The following is a 12,565-nucleotide window of genomic DNA, read 5'->3' on the forward strand; positions in this document are numbered from 1 at the left end:
TATTGATTTTTAAATTCTCTCTGTATTGCACAGTTGGTAATATCTTGCAAATAGCCTTAGATTTGTAGTCTAAAATTCCATGTCCTTATCAGTTTACAGTCATTTATTATCATGTATACACTGTGAACTACTTTCTGTGCACTACCTCGTCCACAGAAAAAGAATTGAAGTTGTATTTAATATCATGTATATACTCTGACAATAAATATTGGCTTCTTTTGTTTGAAAGTGGAGGACATACCCAGCCTCACTTACCTGTCATAACTTCTGGCTCTACAATTCACAATTCCTACATTCTTTTGTCTATGTTCTCACTAACATTTTCTTGTTCAAATTACCTGTGGATGCAAACTAGGCAAGTTTAACTGGGTTTCCTGACGACCTCTGAGGTAAGTCAGGGACCCAGTTGGATTACGACCACATTGACTGGGTCGGACCTTTATAGATGATACTTTCCTTATTCTAATATATCCTAATTTCAGAGTATCATCTTCCAAAGCTTGAGCTGCAATATCCCAAATTTCTATCTCTTTAATCCAACAAATCAAACTCTGTGGCTATTACTTTATGTAGTTTTAATTCGATGATAGAACAGATAAACATTTTGTATAGCTTTGCAATAAGTCTTTCCTCATGGTGAATAACAAAATATTTACTATATAAAGATATAAAGAGATACAAAAGGTATTTAAAGATACAAATACTTAGAGATACAAAAATTCAAAGAAAAATTTATCGTGCTCACACTTCCTTCACATCTTGTAGAATGAAAAGCAAACACTTAGCCTGGTGGATATTACAACAAATTACATCATAGTCATTATGGTAACACTACAAACAATAGTTCTCTTAAAGAGACAGGCACAAAATTAACAAGGTTTTAACCTTTACACCCTTTCTAACTGATGCATAACTGGGGCAAATTGCCTGGTTAACCCCATTTTACATGGCAGTTTGAAAGGGCTTACTAACTGCACCCATTTACTCACCAGATCATGTTATTTGCTTCATTTCCCCCCCCCCCCATCATGCTGTATCAGCCTTTCAACAAATCTTAGACATCCCCTCCTCCACTCTCTAAGCTGGATAACAAGTGGCAGATTCTTCTTTTCTCTCAGTATCACTTTTGTAAATATTTATTGTTTTCAAGACAGTAATTAAGACTACTTCCTCTGTACTTGAGTAGGCCATGTTTTCCTTTGAATTTACCAATCCATTGATGTCATTTAATTATTAGTTCCTCTATGAATCCATTAAATGTAAATAAATCAAATTCATGAGAACCAGATTATAATCAAGATTTGATTTGTTCAAAATATTTGTCATAGACAGCACTTTTTATATTGGCTAAAAGGTAAAGATACTAGCCATTATTACAAAGAAGTAAAGACAAAATATTATCTACAATTTTTTTTTTTACTTTAAAATTTAGACATACAGCATGGTAACAGGCCCTTTCGGCCCACGATCCTGTGCCGCCCAATTACGCATATTTGACCCATAACCCCTGGTACGTTTTTGAATAGTGGGAGGAAACCCTTGCAGACTTACGGAAAATATACAAACTCCTTACAGACAGCTCGGGTTTTGAAGCCCAGTCCCAATCACTGGTGCTGTAACAGCAGCAAACCATGCGGTACATAATGTGGATGAAGATAGAGTTGGAAAAAGAACACATGATTTAGGAGTTAAACAAGAACATCTGTAGATGCTGGAAGGTAATGCACAAATGTGCTGGAGAAACCAACCTTTCGGGCCTGGATCCCTAATCACAAATTTATCAATGTTTCATTTCCTGACAATTGGCACATGCCTGAATCATTGGTTAACCTTTATCTCCCATGGATTTTACATGACCTTTTGAGTTCCTCCAGCCCAATTGTGTATTGCATGTAAATTAGGAACATAAATTGACCACTCAAGCATGCCTTACCATTTAATAAATTCACAGGTGAAATCTCATCTGCACATTCCTATTTATTAAACAGACATTCATCCCTTGTTGTCAACAATTTATGTAGCTTTATCTTAAAATATTCAAATACTCTGCTTCTAGCTGCACCTTGAGGAAGAGAATTCCACAGCCTCATGAATCGAAGGGAAAACATTTTTTTCTTCTGTCTTTAATGGATGGCCGCTTATTTTAAAAACGACTCATTTTTCATAGATTCTCCGACAAGAGCAAATACTCTTCAATTTCACTCTGCCCAATCACTGCCAAAGAAAACAATTAAAATAAGTTAAGATCAAAATCTCAAGGCAGAAAGAAACAAAACTTAAACCTAAAATTGACCTCTATTCCACAGGTAGAAATTCTTAATGATACTAATTATACACCTCTGTTCACAGATCCTAATTCAAGGCACTTTACAGTCATTTATTATCTCCTCTTTATTTCTAAGTTACCACTCAAAACATTAAAGCTAATCTATTTCGTAAATAAATGTCTTTTGTTTAGTATAACAATAACCTAATTAGCATTCCCCGTTTCTGAATGTCATGTGAAATTATGTTGTCTCACATTCCATGTGGTTTGTAACATTTTTAATTATGTCCAAATGTTTGCATTTTATTTACACTCTTTTCACCAGTGCAGTGTAAATATGTACAACTTCAATAGCCTTTTCTGTGCAAGTATCATGAATTTCTCATTACAGTTAATGGCCTTTTGTGCTAGATATAAATACTTCTGAAATATATAAGTCAAGATATCACTCTGAAATTGATTTCAAAATCAAGTTTTGGAAAGATAGATGTTGCTTTAGGAATTTCTCCAGCATACCAGTCAAGCAGTAGACATAACATCGGTGGAAAACGTTTTTCAGCCAAAGAAAAAAAGGTAATTAATCAGTCAAACTATATTCATATGGGAGTTTAAGCATCTTATTAAATTTCACCCTTGAACAAATTTAACATATTTATATAATGTACTATTGTAGATGACCATTCATTGCACTTGTAACTGCATTAAAGTTAGTGGTTAATTGAAAATGGTGCTGATCATTTTGTGCAAAACGTTGTAGTCGTGCAATTTACCAGTCCACTTACAAAGACTGCAAGATGGCTGCAAATCTTTATCAAAGATTAACATTTAATACAATCCCATCAGTAAATTTCAAACACACAAGTTAACTCGTCATTTCGGAATTTACTTTAATCAAATTGCATTAACATACATTACTGGATTCATGGTTATACTTCAACATGCCTCACTTCTATACTCCAAGATCAAGAGATGATGGATTTTTGTGCATACGGTGCTCTCAATCTTTGGGAAAGGAACATTACCTGGAACAGCACAGCCACACAGGAATGACAGGCCCTGTTACATTTGGTGCATTTAAAGATTGTTCTTCCTGTGGCTCTATTCTTCACTGCATATAGTCTTTGTTTTTTTTCACACTTTGTCTTTATTTAGTTTTTATTTTCTCACATAAATTTTGCAAGAGTGAATTTTTATTCCATATCTCAAACGTTTCAATAATGACTTGTGAATTTTGCAAGTATGAATTTACATTACACAATCTGCTGTTAGATGGGAAATGCCTGAATGAGTGTAGCTCCAATAAAACTCGAGCAGCAGGACACAATCCAGGTTTTTTATAAAACACATTCCAGTTACTTATCCAAAGGCATCTCCAAAAGCTCAAGGACAAGAACTTGGAAAAACCATTGACCCATTTTGTTTTTTCCCAAGTTGCATACCATGCTAATTTGGGAAATGCTATCCAAATCCTGGAACTCCCTACCAACAGAATTATGCGATGACTAACTTCTTTTCTTCTAAGCAGTCCCTTGGAATGAAAGTACTTTGTTTCCAGTTTAGTTAATACTCTCATAAAGCACTGAAATATACCTTCAGTCCACCGTTTGTGCCAAGCATAATGATGCTTATCCTCTGTATAGCTCATGCATAATTACATTGACAAAGGAAAATTCATAGTTCTCTACATTTAAAACAAGCTACACCAGTTTTTAACCAATTATTCCATTATCTTCCATTTTAATACACTGTCTGAAATGAGTATTTCTACACTACTGTGTGAAACGAATGTTTCCCAACAATATTTCCTGTGCCTAGTAATATCTCTCCAAAGCAGTTATAGATCTTATTTATTGTTAAATCTTCAATTTAAAATATTCTGATTGTCTAAAATAATCCATAGTCAGCAAAATAACTCAAGTCCACACATTACCAATTGAGCCAAGTGGAATTTAATTCTGTTAGTATATTACTTTTGGTTCCAACAATGTTCTGCTGTGGTCATTAATAATATGGTCACCTTATGTAAGATAGATAAACAAAAGCTCTAATTCTAAATACACAATTCTAAAGACCAATAACAATGACTTCTATTTTAAATTTACTGAGGACTAAATGCCTGACACAATGTTACAAGCCCAGAGGACCCATAAACACAGCAGCAATAGATATTCACCAAGACAAATGGTTACTTAAATGAAAGTTGCTTTTAATTATCTTTAAACATGAAAACAGAATTACACTTTAACTTATCTCTATTGACTTACTTAACCTAATTCAACCCCCTTCTAATTCTAAGTGCACGGGTGTGTAATGTGTGTGTAAGTTCAGAAAAGTTCTTTGGTTCACAGTCCAATCTCACCTCATTCCTCCTTCACTGGTTGCTGGCAAATCTTATACTGTGCAGAATTTAACATTTATAAAGTTCACCAGGCTTTGGTGCTTGAAAGGTAAATGGTTACCTCTCAGGAAGGTTCTTGTCCATTTTCAGAGAGAGATTTATTGTTCCAGGACATCCACAACTGATGTACTTTCCATCAGTCACCCCAGTTTCTTGCTGACGAAACTTGCCCCGTCAGGGTTCTCCAGATGATAACCTCTTTCTTTCAGGTCACCACAGAGTTCCTTTTTGTTTCACTTATTCCAAGTGAAACATTAGACAGCTAGTCCTCTCCTCTTGTATGAACCACAAGGATTTTGACCAGGCCGTCATCCAAACAGGCTGTGGACAAGCTTGCCAGTTTGTCCTGTTCCAGTCCCAGCTGCTTCTGCTGGCTGTAACACTGAAGTGGAAGTGATCTCTGCGTGCCTCTCTCTGAGACAGACTCTGCTTGCAAAACCACATGACCCTCTTACAACAGCAAGTTCTCCTTTAGACAAGAGGGGCTCCAGCATTCTCTTTCATCTGTCGCCTTTGGTAAACAACAATCCATTAGTGAGTTATTCTGAGCACTCTTCAAATCTCTTGCAAAAGCTGAAAGAAGCCAAGATGTCTAGCATCTAGCAGAGCTCCAGTATTTCAAATAAGATCTGTTTTAAAGTGTTTGTATGTGACCTGCTCGAACAGCCCTTTCCCAATTTATCTCCCCAAAACATATTTATATCCTCTGTCACAATAGAAATGCTGATTTTCTTTTGATTTACAATCAGATGGACCAAGAAAATGGCATTTTCTTAACATTTGGTTCCATGAAAATTTTACCTGCAAACTGTCTTGCCTGTTAATCAATGACCATGTCTAGTTATAGTCGTAACCTTGAGATTCCTTTAATGCTGTTATTGACAAAGAGTGCTCCCCAATAAAGAAACCGTAGATTCCCACTGAAGTGGTCAAAACGATTTTGCTGTTAAGAACATTTTTTAACGAGTGGTTGAATCTCTGCAACAAGAGGGGACATCAGGTGGCGGTGAATCAAATTAGGAAGAGGTTGAAATAGTGGGAACAAGGATATATTGACCTAGCACAAGGCCGGAAAGTCCATAACGTAGCTTTAATACTGGGGGGGCGGGGGGGGGGGGGGGGGAAGAGATTTGAAGCTTCTTTCCCCACACATCCAAGGGAAATTAGTTGTCTGAATCCAAGGGGGGGGGGGGGGGGGGGGATGTCTTATCAGTCTAATGGGAATGACAAACTTACCAACGCCAACTTCTGCCTGGAGACGATCTTATCACAAATACGAGCTGTGGACGTGCTGAAGGGACATTGGTCTGGGGGTGGGGTGTGTGGGGGTGTGTGTGGGGGGGGGGGGGGCGACGGCTTGACCGCAAATGACGGAACGTCACCGGCCATCGAGGAAAGGGCGCGCTTGGTCGAGGCGTGCCGATGAAATGACGCATGCGCGTCGATGAAATGACGCATGCGCGTCGATGAAATGACGCATGCGCGTCGATGAAATGACGCATGCGCGTCGATGAAATGACGCATGCGCGCCGACCTGGTCGGCGATGAAGCCGGGAGGTGGGGGCATCGCCGGACGAAGAAGAAGAAGAAACGGCGGCGCGAGGGCTGGGCGTCTACCGTGGCCGCGACGAAAGCAGGTTATAATTCGCACTCCAAAGTGGCGGCGGTTTGTTAAACAATTTTTATTTAATACCTCTTGCGGGTTGAGGAGCCGCCGTCGGCCCTTGGGAGGCATGACAGGCCCTCGCCGCGGCGGAGGGGCCGCAGCCATGACTCCACGTGACCTCCCGCTGGTCCAGTCCGGGGCACTTGTGGAATGACGCAGTTTGCGAAGAATCCCATCACCCTTTCCATCAAGTGAAGACTCCAAGATGACTTAAAACTCCCAAGAGTTTTAAGTACGAAGTTTAAGAGCCCAAACGAGGTGTGCACTTGTAAAAAAAAATCTTCCATTCCTTTTGTTCTGCCCTCCTCCAATTTTGTGTTTTGAATGGTGCAGTAAAATTAGAGCAACTGGAAAACCACGGTTGTCTGAATTTTAAGTAGGTGTGTAAAAGTGTAAGCCAAGAAACAGAAAAGTACAGTTTCATCTCCGCACACGGAAAAATGTGGATTTTTGAAGGTGATGATGCAAACCTTGTCTTGAATGAATCAGACTGTTCTGCTTCTCTGATGACCTGTGATATTCTTCAGGCCTCAGTTAACGTTTCTGCACTCTGGTCAGTGGTTCTGAACTGATGCTGCAAGGACTGTACAATGATGGCATCAGTGATAAGTGATGGCAACTGATCTTAAAAGTTTAAAAATCGTCACACCATTGCATTATTTCCATTAAAGTGGGCAGGAAAGTTTCAGGAGACCTGGCATCTATAACCATATACAGCACAGAACAGGCCAGTTTGGCCCTACTAGTCCATGCCAGAAAAAACCCCACCCTCCAAGTCCCACTGACCTCCAATCCTCTCCCCTTTTTAAACAAAGGAACCACATGCACAACACGCCAATCCTCCGGCACTGTACCCGTCTCTGATGACATTTGAAAAATCACTGCCAGAGCCTCCGCTATTTCCTCATTAGCTTCTCTCAAGGTCCTGGGGAAAATCCTGTCAGGACCTGGAGACTTATCCACCTTTATATGTTTCAAAAGTGTACTACCTCTTTAAACACTATAGTCTCCATATATACCCTCTTTGCTTCCTTTACCCTGCACAGTTGAATATCCTTCTCCTCAGTAAATACTGAGGAAAAGAAATTGTTCAAGACCTCCCCCATCTCTTTTGGCTCCACACACATTTGTCCTTTCTGATTCTCGATTGACCAATTTTATCTCTCGCCTTCCTTTTGCTATTTACATATTTGTAGAAACCCTTTGGATTTATTTTCACCCTGCTTGCTATAGCCACCCCATACCTTCTTTTAGTTTTGTGAGATATATCCTGCATATGCTGTAACAAAGTCTTTGTCTAAGAAAATGATGAGAGCTGAGGAAGATCCAGTTGATAGTCTTGCCCAGTGCTGAAATAGTTTTGAAAGAGCAGGGTAATTGTGAGAGTAAGGATTTCTCTTTGTCAATGAAAGAGTTAATTCAGCAACAGATTAAAAGATACAGATCATATTGACTTAAGGGACAAAGCAGTAAGTGAACAGGGATTAAAGAAATGGCTTGTGGATATCACTTGAAGGGTGAATTGTTGATGAGGAAATGGAGATCTCTTGATATCCTGCTAATGAAGAGTGTGGGATTATTCATCAGGTGGTCGTTCCTTGAAATTAGTGGAATGAAATATTAAATCTCGCCCACAGTACACCTTTGGGTGGTCATCCTGTTGTAAAGAAAACCATGAATAAGATTTTGAGACAATTTTTCTGGCCTGGTTTGAGGAAAAATTTTGTAAATTGGTGCTGGTCATGTCACTTTTGTTAAGTTGTGGGGAAACCTAACCAGGGTCCTCCAGTAGCTCCATTGCAACCTATTCCTGTTGTTGGGGAACCTTTCACTAGGGTTACTGTGGATTGTGTAGGTCCCCTGGCTAAAACTAAGTCTGGAAATCAGTAGTTATTAACAATTATGTGTACAGTGTTGAGATTTCCTGAGGCTATACCATTAAGGAATGTTAAAGCCAAAACAGTAGTAAAGGCTCTGGAAAGATTTTTCAGTTTTTGGATTACTGAAGAAAATCAAGAGTGATCAAGGATCTAATTTTATGTCTGGATTGTTTCAACGGTTGATTTAGAAGTTGGGAATAAAACAGATAATTTTATCTGTGTACCATCCTGAAACTCAGAGAGCTTTGGAAAGATTTATTGTCTGGAGAATGGAAAAGATTAGGACGAAGGTATTCATTTATTGTTATTTGGAGCAAGGGAGGCTGTGCAGGATTCATTAGGTTTCAGCCCTTTTGAAATTGTGTTTGGACATCAGGTTATAGGACCTTTAATGTTGATAAAAGAACAGTTAATGAGGATGTGCAGTTGAACTTGCTGAATTATGTTTCTAAATTTAAAGATAGGTTACAAAAAATATAAATTTTGGCTCAAGAGAATGTAGAAATGGCTCAGGGTAAGACAGGAAGTTAAGTTTTGATTTTTGTTTCCAACACATGACAATCCTTTGAGAGAGAATTTTCTGGACCGTATGTAGTTAAATCAAAACTGAATGTTGTTAACACTCTAGATCGAATGATTAAAACTCGGATTTGTATTTAAATATCTTTAAACCTTATTATGAGGATAAGGGTAGTGGAGAACAATCTGTATCTGTGTTAGTTGTTGACAGGGTTGAGGAAGTTATGGATCATAAGATTATGGAAGCAGAATCTTGAGGGTAACCTTAAATGAACATGGTTCCTGTGTGCCTGTCTAACACAGCAATTTTGGAACAGTTAGGCCATCTTAAGTCACAAGAACAGATGAAGTTGAAATAATTAATTTTGAAATATACAAGTTTGTTTCCTGATGTGCCAAAAAGGACAGCAGTGATTTATCAAGATATAGATGTGGGAGACGCAAGTCACATCAAACAACACCCATATAGAATAAACATTCAGAAGAGTAAAATCATGGATTAAGAGATGGAATATATGTTGAGAAATTATATTATTAGACCTTCAAACTCAGATTGGAGTTCTCTTTGTATTCTGGTACTGAAACAAGATGGAATTGTACAGATTACAGGGAGGTTAATTCAGGAACTAAAATAGATGCTTATCCTATTCTGAGAATAGATGACTATATTGATAAAATTAGCAAAGCTAAATTTCTTACTAAGTTGAATTTGTTGAAAGGTTACTGGTGCATTCCTCTAACTGAGAGAGGAAAGAATATTTCACTCCATCCGGTTTATACGAGTATATTGTGTTACCTTTGGGCATGAAAAATGCCCCTGCAACATTCCAAAGGATGATTAATTTGGTAATCCAAGGGTTAACACATATAGATGCTTATATTGATGACTTGGTCACAAAAAGTGAGACATGGGAAGAACATCTAAGGTAATTTGACAAATTGTTGGCAAGATTATCCAAAGCAAACATAACCATTAATTTAGCGAAAAGTCAATTTGCAAATGCCACTGTAACATACTTAGGTCATGTAGTTGGTCATGGCAAAGTTGCACCTATTCAAGCTAAGGTGAATGCAATTTCTGAGTTTCCTATTCCCAATGGCAAGAAAGCAGAGAGTAGGTTTTTAGGAATGGCAGGATATTATAGGAAATTTTGCTGAGGTTGCTTTTCCTGTAACTAACCTTTTGAAGAAAGGGGAGAAATTGGTGTGGACCAAAGTTTGTCAGACAGCTTTGGAAAATTTAAAGGAGATGCTATGCCATTGCCCTGTTTTTAAAATTCCCAGATTTTGACAGACCATTTTTTTTAGCAGTGGATGCCAGTGAGGGAGCAGCAGGTACAGTTTTATTACAACAACACAATGAAATAGACCATCCAGTTGCCTACATTTCAAAAAAAGTAAATGTTCATCAAAGGAACTATTCCACTATTGAGAAATAAATTATCTGTAATATTTGCTCTGCAGAATTTTGATGTATATCTTGGTGTCTCTCATGAACCAATTGTGATATTTAGTGACTATAATCTTCTGTTTTTATTAATAAAATTAAGAATAAAAACAGAAGATTATTAAACTGGAGTTTAATATTACAAGAATATAATATGGAGATTAATTATATCAGAGGCACAAATAATGTGATAGCAAATTGTCAAGATGTTAAAATTGATCATGTATAGAAATATATACTCATCTTTGGGTTACTTTATATATTGTTATATATTGTGCATTGTTATCTTTTTAGTGATTTTTTAAAGACAGTTCAGTTATAACTCAAGAGTTAAAATTCCTTTGAAGGGGAAAGTGTGATAGAATAATAGATATGTTTTTGGGAGATAAATTGGGTAGATTTTTTAGTGTAGGTCACATACAAACACTTCAAAACCGATCTTATTTAAAATACTGGAGCTCTGCTAGTGCTAGACACCTTGGGGCCTCAGAGCCTTTGCAAAAGCTTTGGAGAGTGCCCAAGAGACTTCACTAATGGATTGTTGTTGTTTACAAAAAGGCAACAGATGAAAGAGCTTATCGGAGCCGCATTCTGTCTGGAGTGGAACTTGCTGTTCTAGGAAGGTCAGATGGTTTTTCAAGCAGAGAGAGAGTAAAACAGGTTTTCTCTATGTTTGTGTGTGTGTCTGTGTATATATATATATAAGAGAGAGAGAAATCAGTTCTACAGTTTTACAGTCAGCAGCAGCAACTGGGACTGGAACAGGACAAGCTGGCAAACCTTTGGAAAACCCCATTTGGAAGATGGGTTGTGAGTGTTTATTTCAGCCTGGTCAAAGCCCTTGTGGGACATGCAAGAGGAGAGGACTGGCTGCCTAATGTTTCACTTGGAATAAGAGAAACACAAAGGAACTCTGGGTGACCTGAAAGAAAGACGTTATCATCTGGAGAACTCTGATGGGGCAAGTTTCTTCGGTGAGACACTGAAGTGGTTGATTTATAAAAAATTGAATCAGTTGTGGGTGTCAGTGTACATCAAATCTCTCTGAAAACCGACAAGAACCTTCCTGAGCAGTAACCATTTACCTTTCAAGCACCAAAGCCTGGAGAACTTTATAAATGTTAAATTCTATGCATAGTATAAGAATTGCTTGCAACCAGTGAACTTGGAGGAATGAGAAGTGAGATTGGGCTGTGAATCAAAGAACTTCTCTGAACTTACACACACATTACATACACATGCCCTTAGAATTAGAAGGGGGTTTAAATTAGGTTAATTAAGTCAATAGTGATAAGTTAAAGTGTGATTCTTTTTTCATGTTTAAAGATAATTAATAGCAACTTTTGTTTAAGTAACCATTTGACTTGGTGAATATCTATTGCTGATATGTTTTGGGGTCCTCTGGGCATGTAAATCACTCTCATCCACATTGATGAAGTGTTTTGAGAGGCTGATGTTGAAGCATATCAGCTGCTGTCTCAGCAGCGACATGGATCTGCTCCTGCTTGCCTACTGCAGCAGCAGGTCTATAGCAGATCTCATTGCACTGGCTCTCCACAAAGCTCTGGAACTCTTAAACAGCCAGGATGCATACAAAAGAATGCTCTTTATTGACTACTGTTCAGTATTCAACACATCATCCCCTCAACAAATTGGCAAACTCCCAAGAACTGGGCCTCAGTACCTCACTGTTCAATTGGATCTTGGATTTCCTCACCTGCAGCTCCCAGTCAGTGTGGGTTGGCAAGAACATGTCCACAATCTCCATCAGCACCAGAGAGTGCATACTGCAGCCAGAAGTCTTGGATGAATCAAATGATTCGCAATCAGCTGAGGGTGAGATCAAGAGCATTTAAGGCCAGTGATCCAGATTTCTACAAGATGTACAGGTACAACCTGTGGAAGGCTATCTCAGCAAACAAAGAAACAATTATAGATGAAGCTGAGACAGATACTTGCAACTATGGCAGGGATTGCAGGTTATTACATCCTACAAAGCAAGGGGAAATCCATATATGGCTGTGATGCTTCATTACCGGATTAGATGAAATCCTACTCTGAGAAGGAGAACTCAACAGAATCCCTGCAAAGGCTAAGAACTCTGATATCTGTCTCTGATGCAGATGTCAGAAAACTATTCAAGAGGGTGAACTTGTGCAAGGGTTCAAACCTTGATGGAGTACCTGGCAAAGTACAGAAAATGTGTGACTGCCAACAAGCCAGCGGATACATGGATATTTCCAGTTTCTCATTGCTTGCTGTCGAGGTTCCCACCTGCTTCAAAGGTGCATTAGTCATCCCAGTGCCCAAGAAGAGCAGAATGAGCTGCCTCATTAACTATCACCCAGTAGTACTCACTACTTCTGTGGTGAAATGCTTTGAAAGGGCG

At 38.4% G+C, this 12,565-nt stretch overlaps 1 protein-coding gene and 1 long non-coding RNA gene across 13 annotated transcripts in view; one reads left to right on the plus strand and one right to left on the minus strand.

The window, feature by feature from the left end:
- The window catches only part of tdrd12 (tudor domain containing 12), a 142,620-nt gene that overhangs the window by 4,913 nt on the left and 125,142 nt on the right, over positions 1-12,565 (plus strand). For 7 of the 12 annotated variants that reach the window (XM_069901764.1, XM_069901770.1, XM_069901771.1 and 4 more), the window contains exon 1: positions 6,191-6,301. The exons of 1 other annotated variant lie outside the window; for it this stretch is intronic. In XM_069901764.1, the coding sequence (XP_069757865.1) occupies positions 6,209-6,301 (93 nt within the window). In that variant the 5' untranslated portion in view covers positions 6,191-6,208. 4 more of the 12 variants (XM_069901765.1, XM_069901782.1, XM_069901767.1 and 1 more) reach the window with 3 other exon arrangements.
- On the minus strand, positions 705-6,092 carry LOC138744924 (uncharacterized). The gene is made up of 2 exons (XR_011345873.1): positions 5,901-6,092; positions 705-2,214 (listed from the first exon to the last, which is right to left on the minus strand). It is a non-coding gene; the product is annotated as an uncharacterized lncRNA (long non-coding RNA).

The sequence above is a fragment of the Narcine bancroftii genome, chromosome 10, assembly GCF_036971445.1.
Source record: "Narcine bancroftii isolate sNarBan1 chromosome 10, sNarBan1.hap1, whole genome shotgun sequence".
Taxonomy (NCBI): Eukaryota; Metazoa; Chordata; class Chondrichthyes; order Torpediniformes; family Narcinidae; genus Narcine; species Narcine bancroftii.